Source organism: Podarcis melisellensis (assembly GCF_964234715.1).
Source record: "Podarcis melisellensis genome assembly, chromosome: 2".
NCBI lineage: Eukaryota > Metazoa > Chordata > Lepidosauria > Squamata > Lacertidae > Podarcis > Podarcis melisellensis.
This window is the reverse complement of record NC_138529.1, coordinates 85,520,027-85,533,732: the sequence shown is the minus strand read 5'-3', so window position 1 is coordinate 85,533,732 and position 13,706 is coordinate 85,520,027. Positions and strand designations below refer to the sequence as shown.

Below are 13,706 nucleotides of genomic sequence, written 5' to 3'. Positions count from 1 at the left end.
CGGCTCCGGTTTCAGCCGCTGCTACAGGGACCCCCAAGATGGAAACGCAGGGGCTGCCTGCCGCGGTGGAGGCGGCCCGGCCCGAGCCCGGCACCCAGCAACATGGCGGCAGCGGCGCCGCGGCCGTTGGAGAGGGGGCTTCTTCCTCAGGGCTCGCCCGCCGACCCCCTCAGCCGCGGGACTCGGGGGCAGGAGCGGCGGCGGCGGCGGGAGCCTGGGGCCTGGACGTGACATTCCCGGTGCTGCTGCTCCTGGAAGGCAAGAAGCCGCCGGAACCGCCTCAGCAGCAGCCGCCGCCATTGCCGCCTCCTCCCCCTCTTCCTCCACCGCCCGCCCCTCCGCAGCCTCCGCAGGGGCCTTCCGCGAGCAGCGCCTTAGCCCTGCCGCCCGCGGGCCCTGGGCAGCCGCACGACAGCGACGCTCTGCTGCTGGTGCTCAACTTGGTGCGGGGCGGAGCCTCCGGAAGCCCCTCGCAGGAACCCGCCGCCACCACCACCACGACGCAGCAGCCTCCGCCGCCTCCGCGAGAGGAAAAGCCGGGCGACGGCGGGGGGGAAGGTGCACTCGAGGCCGAGGCTTCTGGGCCCGTGGCTGAGGGGAGCGGACAGGCGGCGGCGGAGGACGACGACCCCGGCGCCGCCGGCTCCTCGTTCTCGGGCACGCTCACCATCAACAACCAGAGCCTGCTGGTGCGCTTCGAGAACGGGCTGCTCAGCCTCGGCGGGCCCGCGCAGCCGCCTCCGCCTCCCGCGCCGCTCCTTCCTCCTCCTCCGGCGCTGCGCTCCTCAGGCGCTGCCGACGAGACCTCGGCAGGAGGCCCGTCTCGGACTCCCGCGCCTTACTCTTGCCCCGAGCCCCGCTGCGAAGAGGCCTTCTCCCGCAAGCAGCTGCTGCGACTACACCGCCTGTCCGCGCACGGAGGCGGCGGCGCTGCTGTTACGGCGCAGGATGGAGGAGGAGCGGGAGAAGAAGCGGCGGCGGCGGGGGGCTCCGGGCGGGCGGCGCGGCCCTTCTGCTGCCCGGTCCCCGGCTGCTCTTGGGCCTTCGCCACGGCCTACAAGCTGCGGCGCCACCTGCACTCGCACGACAAGCTGCGGCCTTTCGCCTGCTCGGCGCCCGGCTGCTCGAAGCGCTTCACCACCATCTACAACCTGCGGGCGCACGGCCGGGCCCACGAGCAGGAGGCGACGCACAAGTGCGAGGCGTGCGGGCAGCGCTTCCCCAGCGCCGCCCGCCTCGGCGCTCACCAGCGGAGGAGCCACCTGGAGCCCGACCGGCCTTACCGCTGCGAGTATCCAGGTAAGCAGCCGGCAGCTCTAATTCTCCCTCTTCTTATTTTTACAAAGGCCAACTAGTCTCGGCCTTGGGTAAGAGCCCCGCCTCAAAATCCGTTTGGACTTGTAAATAGGCAGCACCCCCAGATTGCTGGCTGCATCCATTGCACGTTTAAAGCGCCCGAATTCCATCAGAGAATCCTTGGAAACCAGCTTCGCGTTACCAGTTCCAGCACCCTCAACAAACTGCGGTTCCCAGTATTCTTTGGGGAGAAGTCGTGCACTTTAAATGTGCAATGTGGATTTGTTTTGCACAGTGGAAAAAGCGGAAGAGAGTTGAGTTGTAATCTCAGTAGCCACTTGGCAGTACTAATCTCTTTAAAAAAAATACTTTGCCCTGCACTCTTCATTAGGTGTTTTCGGCGCCTTGTGGGATAGACTATAGATAGTTATAAGACCGGAAATTACTCCTTGAGCTTTACAGGTAAGTGAGGGTTTGAATCCAAGCCAGAACATCCACAATGCTGTAGGGTCATTCCATGTCAAATAATTCATTTTTTAAAAAAAACAAACAAACCTCATGTTATCCAGTTTTCTTAATATTTTGTACACCTAAAAAATTAAAATGTTAGATATAAACTTAGTTTTGATCATTCAGCAAGTGTACAAAATATTAAGAAAATTGGATGAGGTTAAAAAATTGGATCACTTGATATGGAATGACCCTGTAGTGGGGTTCAATGTAAGTGCACTGTAATATTTAGACTTGTGCATAACTTTCAGCATTCTGTTTGCAAGAGGGAAGCACAGAAGGCAGACATGAAGGCCTTCATTTGTTGTTTGTTTTCTGCATTTGGTACTCTGAGATAATCTACTTTAGATTAGCTATCATGTACATTTGAATTCTTACCATGCTGGAATGCTACAATATTAGATGTGGAAAACAAAGGTTAGCGAAACGACTAGAAAATTTGCACTCCAGTTTAGAAGAAAGGGAAATTGCAGAGTGATGTATAAGAATGGCAGTGTGCTAGTGAAAAGGAGATGCAAAAAACTAACTTCATCTGTGACATTATACTGCAGTACATTGCAGTACTGGAAATAAACTTAGTCCAGAGCAATTCCCCAGAAAGGTCTTCATAGTTTAATGAGGTATTTATTTATTTATTTATTTACTGTTATTTAATGGGGTTGTAGGCCACTTTTCAGGCAATTCCCCCCATAGTACTTAGAAATGATATGTCAACATAATATGCACAGAAATATACATCATTAAAACAATTTAAGTGATGATATTATTGCCTTGAGCTTTTCTAGATCATGGTAATAATAATATTCTAGTTCATGGTAATACCCAATTGTTTTGTTTTCCACTAAAGCAGAGTTTGGTTCTTCCTTCTTTCTCTAGGTTGTGAGAGGACCTTCATAACAGTGAGTGCATTATTTTCTCATAATCGAATCCACTTCAGGGAACAAGAACTGTTCTCCTGCTCCTTCCCCGGCTGCAACAAGCAGTATGACAAAGCCTGCCGACTGAAAATCCACATGAGAAGTCACACAGGTGTGAAGCTAGGGCATTAAAGTTGGTTTGTCATTAATAAACTGATTATGTTGAATTGAAATGTGTCCTTGATTCTTAGATGGAGTTGTGGTACTAAGGAATAAACACAGTTTTGTGTGTGGGTTTCCCTCCCCCAATCTATTTGATTTACTTGTAATCCTGATGATGTTCTGTGTCCTTGGGTGCACTGCTAGCTTGCTATCTTAAGTAGAAGTTAACTTCTATTTAAATAAAACCAGCAAACCTGAGCTTAAGTGAGTGGGAGGTGGAAGCAAATAGAACTTAATGTTTAACTGATTGATAAAAGTAAGACTTACTTGGATTTGGTAAACTTGAAATAGTATTTTCAGATTTATAGGGAGAGTGTCCTAAACAACTGTGCATATTGCTTGCCTGGGGTCAGTAGCATTTTGAGCAATGTAAGCTATATGCATGACTTGCTCTGAATCTTCTGGTGTTAAAGAACCAATAGCTATTTAACTCAAGAGAGGAATCGGGCAGAAGGGTCATTGGATGGGTGAGAATGTTTCTTTTGTTTATTTTAAAATTTAATGAACTGGTTTTAGCTAAGGTTCTCAAATTACCTCATAAGCTGCACAAAACAGAACAATTAAATCAGTAGTAAACATCGTTCGGTCCCTGCTCCTGCCAACCTAGCTGTTCGAAAGCACGTCAAAGTGCAAGTAGATAAAAAGGTACTACTCCGGCGGGAAGATAAACGGCGTTTCCGTGTGCTGCTCTGGTTCACCAGAAGCAGCTTAGTCATGCTGGCCACATGACCCGGAAGCTGTCTGCAGACAAATGCCGGCTCCCTCGGCCTATAGAGCAAGATGAGCGTGCAACCCCAGAGTCATTCTTGACTGGACCTAATGGTCAGGGGTCCCTTTACCTTTACCTAAACATAAAATTATTAGACTTCCTGAATAACATGTGAGTGTGAGCAGTTGTGGGTTTTTTTAATCAAAAATGTCGGGTGATTGCATTTGTTTTTTTAAAAAAATATTTTTGCTTTTGCTTTCCTCCAGGTGAAAGACCTTTCATCTGTGACTTTGAAGGTTGTGGCTGGTCGTTCACTAGCATGTCCAAGCTATTAAGGCACAAAAGGTAAATTACCTGACTGTACATGGCTGTTTAGAGGTCCTCAAAGAGCTTGCACTTCAAACATTTACATTGGGGGAAATAACAAATCGGGAGGGTGCGCAAAGGGAAAGAGATGAATACAAGAAGATAAATAAGCTTTGCTTCCTTTGGGAAAGGCATATGCATTTTATCTGGAAGATTATTTTTGGTGCTGTTGGGCCCCAACCAGCATGGCCCCTCTGGCTGGGGTTGATCTGAGTTGTTGTCTAAAACAGCTGAAGGGTATCAGATTGTGGAATTCTGGTTTAAGTGTTCCAGGTACAGTATAGCAATATGCACATGTTCAGCTAAAATGATTAGTATCCAACCTATAATCATTGATGCCTGTGCCCTTAGCATTTTATATTGAATTTATTTAATTCTTATTGTAGGAAACATGAAGATGACAGAAGGTTTACATGTTCTGTAGAAGGCTGTGGAAAATCCTTCACAAGAGCCGAACACTTGAAAGGCCATAGTATAACTCATCTTGGCACAAAGCCATTTGAATGTCCAGTAGAAGGTATTATTTGTATATGTGCTCTTGTATGCTTGCGTTTATCTCCTTTGTTCCTAGTCATGCAGAGAGGGTTAAATTAGAGAAGATGGCAGCTGCTCTGTGCATCAGGTTTGAATTGTTGCTGAATCATACAATGGGGAGAAAAGCAGGTTCATAGCACAGCATGGATAGGAGAAACCCTTTCGTGTTTTCCTCTTCAAAACTACTTTTTAAAAAGGTGTTTTTGGTTTTGTTCTGGCACTTTTGGATACCCTATACATGCTTGTTTGTGACATTTTAAATTTTCCACACTAAGAGCATATGTCTGCTGAGAAGTAATTCCCATAGTGGAGCTATGTACTGTAGTGAGTATAGGATTGCAGTTTAAATGGATTTTCCATATTACTTTGTATTAATAACATTTCCACATTTTTTATGACAGTACATACAAAAAAATCATGACAGATAATTTTGTGGAATGGAATGGGAATCCTGATAATTGCCTTTGGCATCTAAATGAAAAGAGGTTATAAATGTAAATACAGGGACAGTACCTAAACTTTGATATCTTATTTCAGGTTGTTGTGCCAAGTTCTCGGCACGTAGTAGTCTGTATATTCACTCCAAAAAACACCTTCAGGATGTGGACTCACTGAAGACGCGTTGCCCTGTATCCAGCTGTAATAAATTGTTCACTTCCAAGCATAGTATGAAAACACACATGGTCAAGCAACACAATTTTAGTGCAGGTATGACCCGTTGACTGACTGCTTGGCAATAAGTCATAGCTGGTATGTGTTATATCTAAAACATAATATATTTATTTTTGGTATTGAAACATTGGTTATTTTAGAAAGCCCAATAAGTTGTGGTTTCAAATGCTTTTCTCCTAAGTCCTTGCCATTTACAGTGGTACCTCTGGTTACGTACTTAATTCGTTCCGGAGGTCCGTTCTTAACCTGAAACTGTTCTTAACCTGAAGACCACTAACTAATGGGGCCTCCTGCTGCTGCTGCGCCACCGCACGATTTCTGTTCTCATCCTGAAGCAAAGTTCTTAACCCGAGGTACTATTTCTGGGTTAGCGGAGTCTGTAACCTGAAGCGTATGTAACCTGAGGTACCACTGTAATTACTATGTGGTGTTGTATCCTTTTAAAAGGAGGGCATTAATTTATAATAGTATTTCCTAACTTACAGCAGGAGCAGTGACTGAGTGATACTGGTGTCAACTTGTGGTTTTCTCAGACATTGATCTCATGCTTCCAGACACTTTATGATCAATTCCATATAACTAGTGGCTTGTTTGCCACTGAAAATTGCTTCTGTATGATAGAAGCTCTACATGGTTGTGAGAACTGCACAAATTTGTTTCCTATGTGGTTTAGCCAAACTGAGTAATGGTGCCAGAATCTGGGGAAATGCAGCATGTACCTCTCAGTCTGCATAACATACAGGAAACTGATTCAAGCCATTCTCATAGTATGTGGCACCCTGACATTGAACAGCAGCCATGCCACTGTGTGTGCATATGAGGCAGGCAGGGTTTGAAAATGATCCGAAAAGACAGACTAGAATAGTGACAAGCAGAAATAGACTCCTAGCTAACATTGGCTTCTGCAAGGTGAGAAGGATGTTGGCTGGAGTCATTTAGACAGCAGGATGTTTGGAGGAATGGCAGGGCAGCCAAGTTGGAAGTAGAGGCAGCAGGTGGGGTTTATTGTTGGCCTTTGATTCCCATGTTCCATGGGCATGGTGGTACTAACATGCTAAATCTTTGTTTCAGATCTTTTAAATCAGATGGAAACTATTGGTTCCCTCACACCTAGCAGCGAACTTGCCAGTTCAGGACAAAGTGACCTCAGCAATGTAGACCTTGTGTCCCTTTTTTCCAGTGTTTCTGGGAACACCTCTGGAATTTCAACAGACATGGCTCTGATAAACTCTGGAATTCTCACAATAGATGTTGCTTCCGTTGGCTCCACACTTGGGGGCAATCTTTCTGTTGGTAACAGTTCTCTTGGTCAGACAGTTGACCCACTGATTTTAGTGGCTAGCAGTGACATTCCACACAGCCTGGACAGCTCTCTTCTGCTGGGAACCACTGCCACAGTTTTACAGCAAAGCACTTTAAATTTGGATGATGTACAGACTGTGAATGCAGAAGCCTTAGGCTCCCTAGCATCGTTGTCCACAAGGAGTTCCAGTCAAGACCTGCATGGTTTGACTTCCAGTAATAACCTGTCAGTAGACGCAGCCACTTTGACCCCTTCGAGCAGCCTTGGCGGAAATAATGCATCTGAATTACTGGCTCCAAGTAAAGCAGAGCAAACTTTACTTCCTAGCCTGGATGTTGTGGGACAGCAAGAAGGCAGTAAAGTGGTGACTCAGTTTGTGTTCTCCAACCCTCCAGGAAGTTACAGTGCACAGAAAGAAACTGATCTGAGCACGGTGACTGGCAGCTCCTTTCTGGTATGCAGTAGCTCTCAATAACTGTAGTTTTCATTAGTATCTTAGCTTTGAGGATATTATATTGCCGTATATGAGCCATCCTTTCTACCAGATCAAATGGGTTTGTGGAATGTCTGCCACGAACGAAGTCGTCGTATATTTTGTACAACGTAAGTGGTATAAGTTGTGGTTGCCTGTGAAAGTATTAAACCCAGTTACACATTCTACATCACATTTGGAGGAAAGTTTGCTTTTTGTTTTCCCAGCTGGAGCTTAGTGCTATTAACCTCTTTTCCCAAGTTGTTGTAAGTACTCAAAAGTGAGTGATGGTTGACTTTGGAACTGACTAAATAAAAAGGAGTGCCCTGTTCGCTGGTTATAGAACAAGGAAAATGGAATGCAATATCTTGAAGAGTTCTTTCTCTTCTGATCCTTGTCTTAATATTATTATTATTATCGTCATTATTATCCCACATGCAGCTAAAATAGGGTTTCAGACTGGTAGTTGAATTAAACACTCATGTTAGTTTGAGGAAGACAGAGGACCATAGTCTAGAGATGCATTTCCAAAACGTGTTTTGGTGGTAGTCTTCTTAATACAGTACTTCCAGTCCCCTGCAAGTCAGATAAATGGGTGACCTCAATATTGAATGCCCCTATGCTTGCATCACTATCCCATTAAACTGTTAAGCTGATTAGCATAAAAAAAGTTCAGACCATGCAGGGAGACTTCTAGGGATCTATTCAGTGATGTTTGGAAAAGCATGTTGTCTAAAATATGAACTTAAAAATCCTAAGAATCCTGTTGTATTGGTGACATGCATAAACCTTCTTCTCTCATTAGGAGAGTGGTGGGTCTGCAAGAACAGATTATCGAGCCATTCAGCTTGCAAAGAAAAGAAAACAGAAAGAAAATGGGAATGACATAGGTGAGTATATAATTGTTCCAGCACAGGATGCAATTTACCTAGTGAAATTGTTTTGAAGACTTGTGTGTGTGCCTGGTACAAGCCATCATAGATTACTAAGGTAGTATCATGGTTAGTTTGGGGCTATTCTAGTGAATAGAGCCTTACTTCTTAGAAGACTTGCTCAAATTGGGGTAATTTTGCTATGTTCTAGTAGTGGGTATGCTCTGCAGCACACATGGATGATAGAACACTGATGTATGATGAAATATTGCTTAATGAAACTCTTTCCCTGTTTCTTAAATGTTTGCTTTTGTATGAAATGGTAATTGTAAAATACTCTTATCACCCAATCCTAACCATGTTTACTAATCCTTCCTCGGGCATGTACAAATTGATTATAATCACATCTGCTCTGACCTTGATGCTGTGTGTGAAGCAGTTTCTGTTGCTTTGTCTAGGAGACAGAGTGGTCCAGTTTTGTTGGATTGGTTTTTTCAGTTATTGTGACTTAAGGATGTAAACATGGTGTTCAGAGAAATTTGGTCAACCTCTTGTGTGCTCAGTCCATGCTGTTCATTAGTAATTATATTTGGAGAAGTGAAGTAACTGGTTGGTCTAAGGTAGAAACTGCGATATGAAAGCTAGGAGCTAAATGGCCCCTTAAACCTAGGTTATAGGCACAAGAATGGAATGTCTAGGCACACTTTTTTATAACAAGAATACAAAGCTGAAAAAGAAAGAACTGCAGCTAAAACACTATGTTCATTTTTCACATGATCTAGTTCTTTCCGTGCCCACCCCCCCTAATATTCTTACGAGAGTCTCTTCTCCAGTCTTCAGAGAGTAGCTGGAAGTGGGGAGGCAGAAAAAAGTCCTCCTTTCCTTCCACTCTGCAATTTTAATCTTAAATCTTGGGTGCAGTGCTGCACCCAGAGCTCAGAAACTGCTTGCACTAATGAAATTCCCTGTCGCAAAATGCACCCAGAACAATGGGAGTTTTGAACACTGCTATGAGGTACAGGATTCTGTGAGCCAAGTTCCATTAATGGGATATCAGGATTCAGCTCCATGTTTTTATATGCAATGTGTGGTATTACCTACTACCTAATTACCTACTTTCTTTGGTGAGAAGCATATATTGTTATATTAAAAGCTTTTTTGAAATACATTATTTAGAAGTACATATGTTCAATTCCTTGGAACATGACTTTGTATTACACACGTCAATTACTTTATTTCAGGAAGCCCTAACTCTGGCATAAGAAAAGGCAAAAGTGATAAAGTTAGTTCTTCTAACCATGGGAATCGGTCATGCAATAGTGTTTTGCCAAATGGAAGCCTAACAGTAAGAGATTCTTCAGCTGGCACACAGTTTGTTCAAATCCAGCTACTTCAGGTAAGAATTCACTACCTGACTTTATTTACACACTTCATTTTTAAATTATGTATTTAGAAATGTACACCCTACATCTACTTTTATGCAACTGGTAAGTAGTTCTTGGTGTGCATGATGATCCATTATATAGTTCAGATGCAACATCCCTGGAGGGCATTTAGAAATTAACTTGCAAACTATCCTGACTTGTTTTTAGGAGGTAATTTAATTATTGTTTGATTTTATACCAATGTTATATATTTGATGTTAGCTGCCCTGAGCCCAGTCTTGACCAGGGAAGGCGGGATACAAATAAAAGATTATTATTATTATTATTATTATACTCAACCTTTCAGCTCTCTTCTCTACCCATCACATGATAACTCCTTTCCTCGCTTGTTTACTGAAAACTGTTGAAATATATAGGTGAAATGAATTGGGAATATGCTAAAACAAAACAGTAAATGGACAGCAACACATTCAAACAAACAGTTGGTGGTGAAGTCAGGGTGGCAGGGGGAAGATGAGCATGTCCCAGGTGAAGTGACCCCTTTGTCTAAAATAAGTGTAGCCAATTTGCAAATGGTGATTAATAAAAACAGGTTTGATGTGCTCTGGAGGGTTGGGCCCTTTGGAACAGCATAGGAAGTGGTGGTGTAGGGAGGAGGAGGTACCTGAAGATTCCCTTTATTCTTGTTCTGCTGTCTGAAAGCTCCACTGGGTCAGAAAGCCTTCCTTTAGCAAAGGGATACCGTTTAGATCAGTACATGGATGTATAAAGTACTCTCTTGTTTTTGCATTTAGTATATGCAGAGGATGGTGTCCATGGAAGAATAAGTTAGATGAACATTGCCTTTTAATAACTGTCTGCTTATAGTGAATAAAGTAACTAAGTACAGTGGTATCTTGGAAGTAGAATGGAATCCATTCTGGAAATCTGTTTGACTTCCAAAACGTCAGGAAACCAAGTTGTGACTTCCAATTGGTTGCAGAAAGCTCCTGCAGTCAATTGGAAGCCATGGAAGCCACACCAGATGTTCAGGTTCCAAAGAACATTTGTAAATGGGAACACTCTCTAACGAGTTTGCGCTGTTCGGAAGCCAAACCATTTGAGTCGCAAGGCGTTCGTCAACCAAGGTATGACTGTAAATAGTTTCCAGTCCATAATTGGGTGGCAGCATGATTTATATATTTCATAGAAATGATTAAGATTTCTACTTTCAGGATGGAGAGCCTTAAAGATGCATAGCTAATTAGACATGTTGCCACTTCCAAATGTTTCCATGTGTTTATAGCAGAAGATTAGGTTGCCATTGGGATTTTTCTGTGACTAGAAACTGATCTTGTCTCCTTTATCTTTAGGATGATTCCCCAGGAGAGGGAGATTTGCCATTTCAGCTCAGTTCTCAGTCATCTTCTTCACATTCTCAGCTAACAGTAGACTTGCCTGTTCATATCCTTCAGGTACAACCCCTTTTGTGTTTTAAAATTGGACATCAACACAAATTCCAGTTGCCCTGCGTGATACAAATTGACAGCTACTATAAGTTTTTAAAAGATGCCTTTTCTGTATGCTTTTTTTGCTTGTTTAAAATTTGATGGATAAATGGTAAACGACCAAAAGCTGACTGTAGAAGAGTATGATTTTTTAAAATCATCCAGTGTGTGTGATCTTCCCAGAGATGGCATTTGGAAGCTTATTAAATCAGCCATATATATCTGTGAAACTTGGAAATTGGAATGCCTATGTCACTGTGTGAATTTTTTTATTCTGCTTTTGTACAGGAGCCACACAACTCTACCGAAGAGGATGCCAGTTCTGATAATTCTCAGTTTACAGGAAGCACCATTAACCTACAAGACCTTGAATGATTGTGCTGCGGACAGAAACATTCAAGTACAGCATCTTGAGAAATAGAAGCTTGTTCCTACTTCTGAAGGAAAAAAATAGGAGTGGGCACACATCAGTGCTACTTCGTGGCTTGCTTGATGGTTATCGTGCAATGGAAACCTGTTCAGTAAATTTTATTTGATAAGGCTTTGGAGATCTTGGTATGTTCTGTCTTGTGGTCAGAAAAATGTGATAATGGAAGCATTATTTAGATTATGCAGTGGATGTTTTGAAACCCTGTCTTAGAATGGACATGCTGTGATTGTACTCCATACTGTTGTCTTCAAGGACAGTGCTGCAATATCAACAGTTACACTTGGCAGTGTAAAACCCATACACATAATTAGTGCCCCTAGTTGAATATTGGACTTGAGTGGAGGAAGAGCCGTTAAGGCCATTGAAGTGTTTATTATCGAACTGTTTTCTCTGATAGCATTGAATACAATTTTAAGAAAATAATTGCAGAATGATAATACAGTTCTGGGTGGGTAGCAGAAGTTGAACCTTGTTGTTCCTTGCTCCTTCCATCCCTGATATGGTGCAGTATACACTTTCTACCTTTTAGGAGGCTGCCTAGCAGATGCTAATTCTTACCCCTTGAATATGTTTACAGTAATACAAAACAGTATTGCCAATTCCTGTGAAGTTGCCACTTTCAGTATGTATAGCCCAGTCCCATGCATGTTTTCTTGGAAATATATTTATTCCCAAGTTAATGTGCATAGGATTGCATTCTTGGTCCATGTGCCATTTACACAGACTAAATACTTGAGCAAAGAGCTTCCAGCTAGTGTCATAGGATTTGAGATGCAGGTGAGTTACTGACCCAGAAGGAAAGTGCATATTTAATTTAAATAGGAACCTGCCTTTTTTACTTTAGTTGATAGGAAAACAGTTCTGTAGACTTTTAAAAAGCAAATGTCAAGATTTCAGTTGAGCATAGGATATAAGAACTTGGTGTTCAACAACAAACATCAAGGCTGGAATTTTAAACATACTTTTTCCATGATGTGCCACAAGGATGTAAAATTATATATATGTATCTATATATAGGACTTTGTTAAAAAGCAGCGTGTGTATGTATGAATTTTTAATCCTGCAGTGTGAGCGTGCATATGCAGTTCTATTTTTTACAAAGTATGATATCCTGCAGATGAACACATGTGATCTGACCTTGTGTATATTTATTTGAAGTCATGGAATGCACTAATAAGAGGGTAGCTAGCTGAAAAGCATGAGTGGTGGGGGTAAGAAACAGAGTTCCCCAGACTGGACCCTTCTCCAGGCCCATATGCCTCTGAAGCTCATGCACATTTTGGAATGGACTAATTCTGCAGCCACCCAGACTTACCTGGCAAAAATGGCAATGAGGTGAGCTGGTCCAAGGGCCTCTGATGGTAGCATTCTGGATACCAGGATTTCTGTCACCCTTTCAGAAGATTTTCCTGGTACATCCCTAATGCCTGGGGATGTGTTGCTTGGACCCATTCTTACTCCATAGCATGTAATCGAGAGCACAACTTGACTAGAATGGCCCTGGAAATGATTTTCTGCTATTGTTGGACCATGCATCGCTTCTTCAATAAGCTCATTCCAAATTAAGATTGGGAAGGGGCTTGCCCATAAGTAATTAGAAATGTACTGATTCCTGTGCCTTTTTACTTACTTTCCCTGAAATTGTAAAGGCATTTTTACACTGATTATACATCATTTCAGATTTAATTTATGGGTATTTAAAAAAAATTCTTAACTAGAAGAACTATAGTTAATTTTTGCTTCCTTTAGATCAGGATGGGGAACCATGGGGCCAAAATACTGCCCTGCCTGCCTCTTTCTCTTTTCCCTTGGGACTGGCTCTAGGCCACATTCCTCACCACCCCTCCTTGAGTCTTTGCATGGCTGGAATGTATCCTTGAATTCTGACAATGCCTCTTGCTTTCCTGGGTGGATGATCGAGAGGAGCAGGCTCTATTCAGCTAAGTTTTACTCCAAGAAGCAGCACTGACATTAATAACCTTAAGTCACGTCATGTCTATTAATTTCAGTGAATCTGCTATGAGTACTTATAGCGTGTGGAAACTGGCTTACTGTACAAAGGTGAAATGAATATTCATTCCCCCACCCACTTTTGCCTCTGATTCCACTCATGGCTGGCAGGTGGCGCTTAGCAGCTTGCCCAGAAGAGACTATGGTTTTCCACCACTGCCTTAGATGAACCGAGTGAAGAAACTGCTAACTCCTTCAACCTTTTTTTTTTTATATCACTAAAGTTCAGTTTAAGAGAAACTAAAACTCTGAGTGGTCTGCAGATGTATGGCTTTGCTTAAAAGAGTGTTGGAGGCTTGCACCCCTCCTCTATAAAAGTCACCTCAAATTCTTTATTCTGTGGGGTTGGTTCATACACTTCATTTTGGCAGTGATCCTCAGAGGTAACTTGGGCTGCTCTGTGATGAGGCCTTTTCATCTCCTGTTCTTTCTACTCCCTCACCCCTTTCTTGAACAAGAAGAATTCCTCTACAGCTTTTTACATACAGTGCCTGGTAAGCAGTTACCTTTGATGCATTCATTTACTGCTGAAAGGATCACAGCCTAGGTAAGAGTATGAACTGGGCCCATCAAAACGTGGT

At 43.0% G+C, this 13,706-nt stretch overlaps 1 protein-coding gene across 1 annotated transcript; it reads left to right on the top strand.

Moving 5' to 3' along the window:
- The first annotated feature begins 19 nt into the window (after positions 1 to 19).
- Positions 20 to 13,433, top strand: ZXDC (ZXD family zinc finger C). The gene is made up of 10 exons (XM_081901581.1): positions 20 to 1,299; positions 2,683 to 2,835; positions 3,861 to 3,939; positions 4,347 to 4,477; positions 5,032 to 5,202; positions 6,238 to 6,923; positions 7,747 to 7,831; positions 9,055 to 9,209; positions 10,551 to 10,652; positions 10,974 to 13,433. The coding sequence occupies exons 1-10, from the start codon at positions 39 to 41 to the stop codon at positions 11,058 to 11,060; spliced, it is 2,910 nt and encodes a 969-aa protein (XP_081757707.1). The 5' UTR covers positions 20 to 38; the 3' UTR covers positions 11,061 to 13,433.
- Positions 13,434 to 13,706: the final 273 nt, after the last annotated feature.

What these genes read in the sequence shown, in the direction of transcription:
- ZXDC (XM_081901581.1), top strand. Translation starts at nt 39, where the DNA reads ATGGAAACGCAGGGGCTGCCTGCCGCGGTGGAGGCGGCCCGGCCCGAG. An exon ending in ATTTGAATGTCCAGTAGAAG is followed by an intron (nt 4,478 to 5,031) that starts GTATTATTTGTA and finishes ATCTTATTTCAG; the next exon opens with GTTGTTGTGCCAAGTTCTCG. An exon ending in TGCCTGTTCATATCCTTCAG is followed by an intron (nt 10,653 to 10,973) that starts GTACAACCCCTT and finishes GCTTTTGTACAG; the next exon opens with GAGCCACACAACTCTACCGA.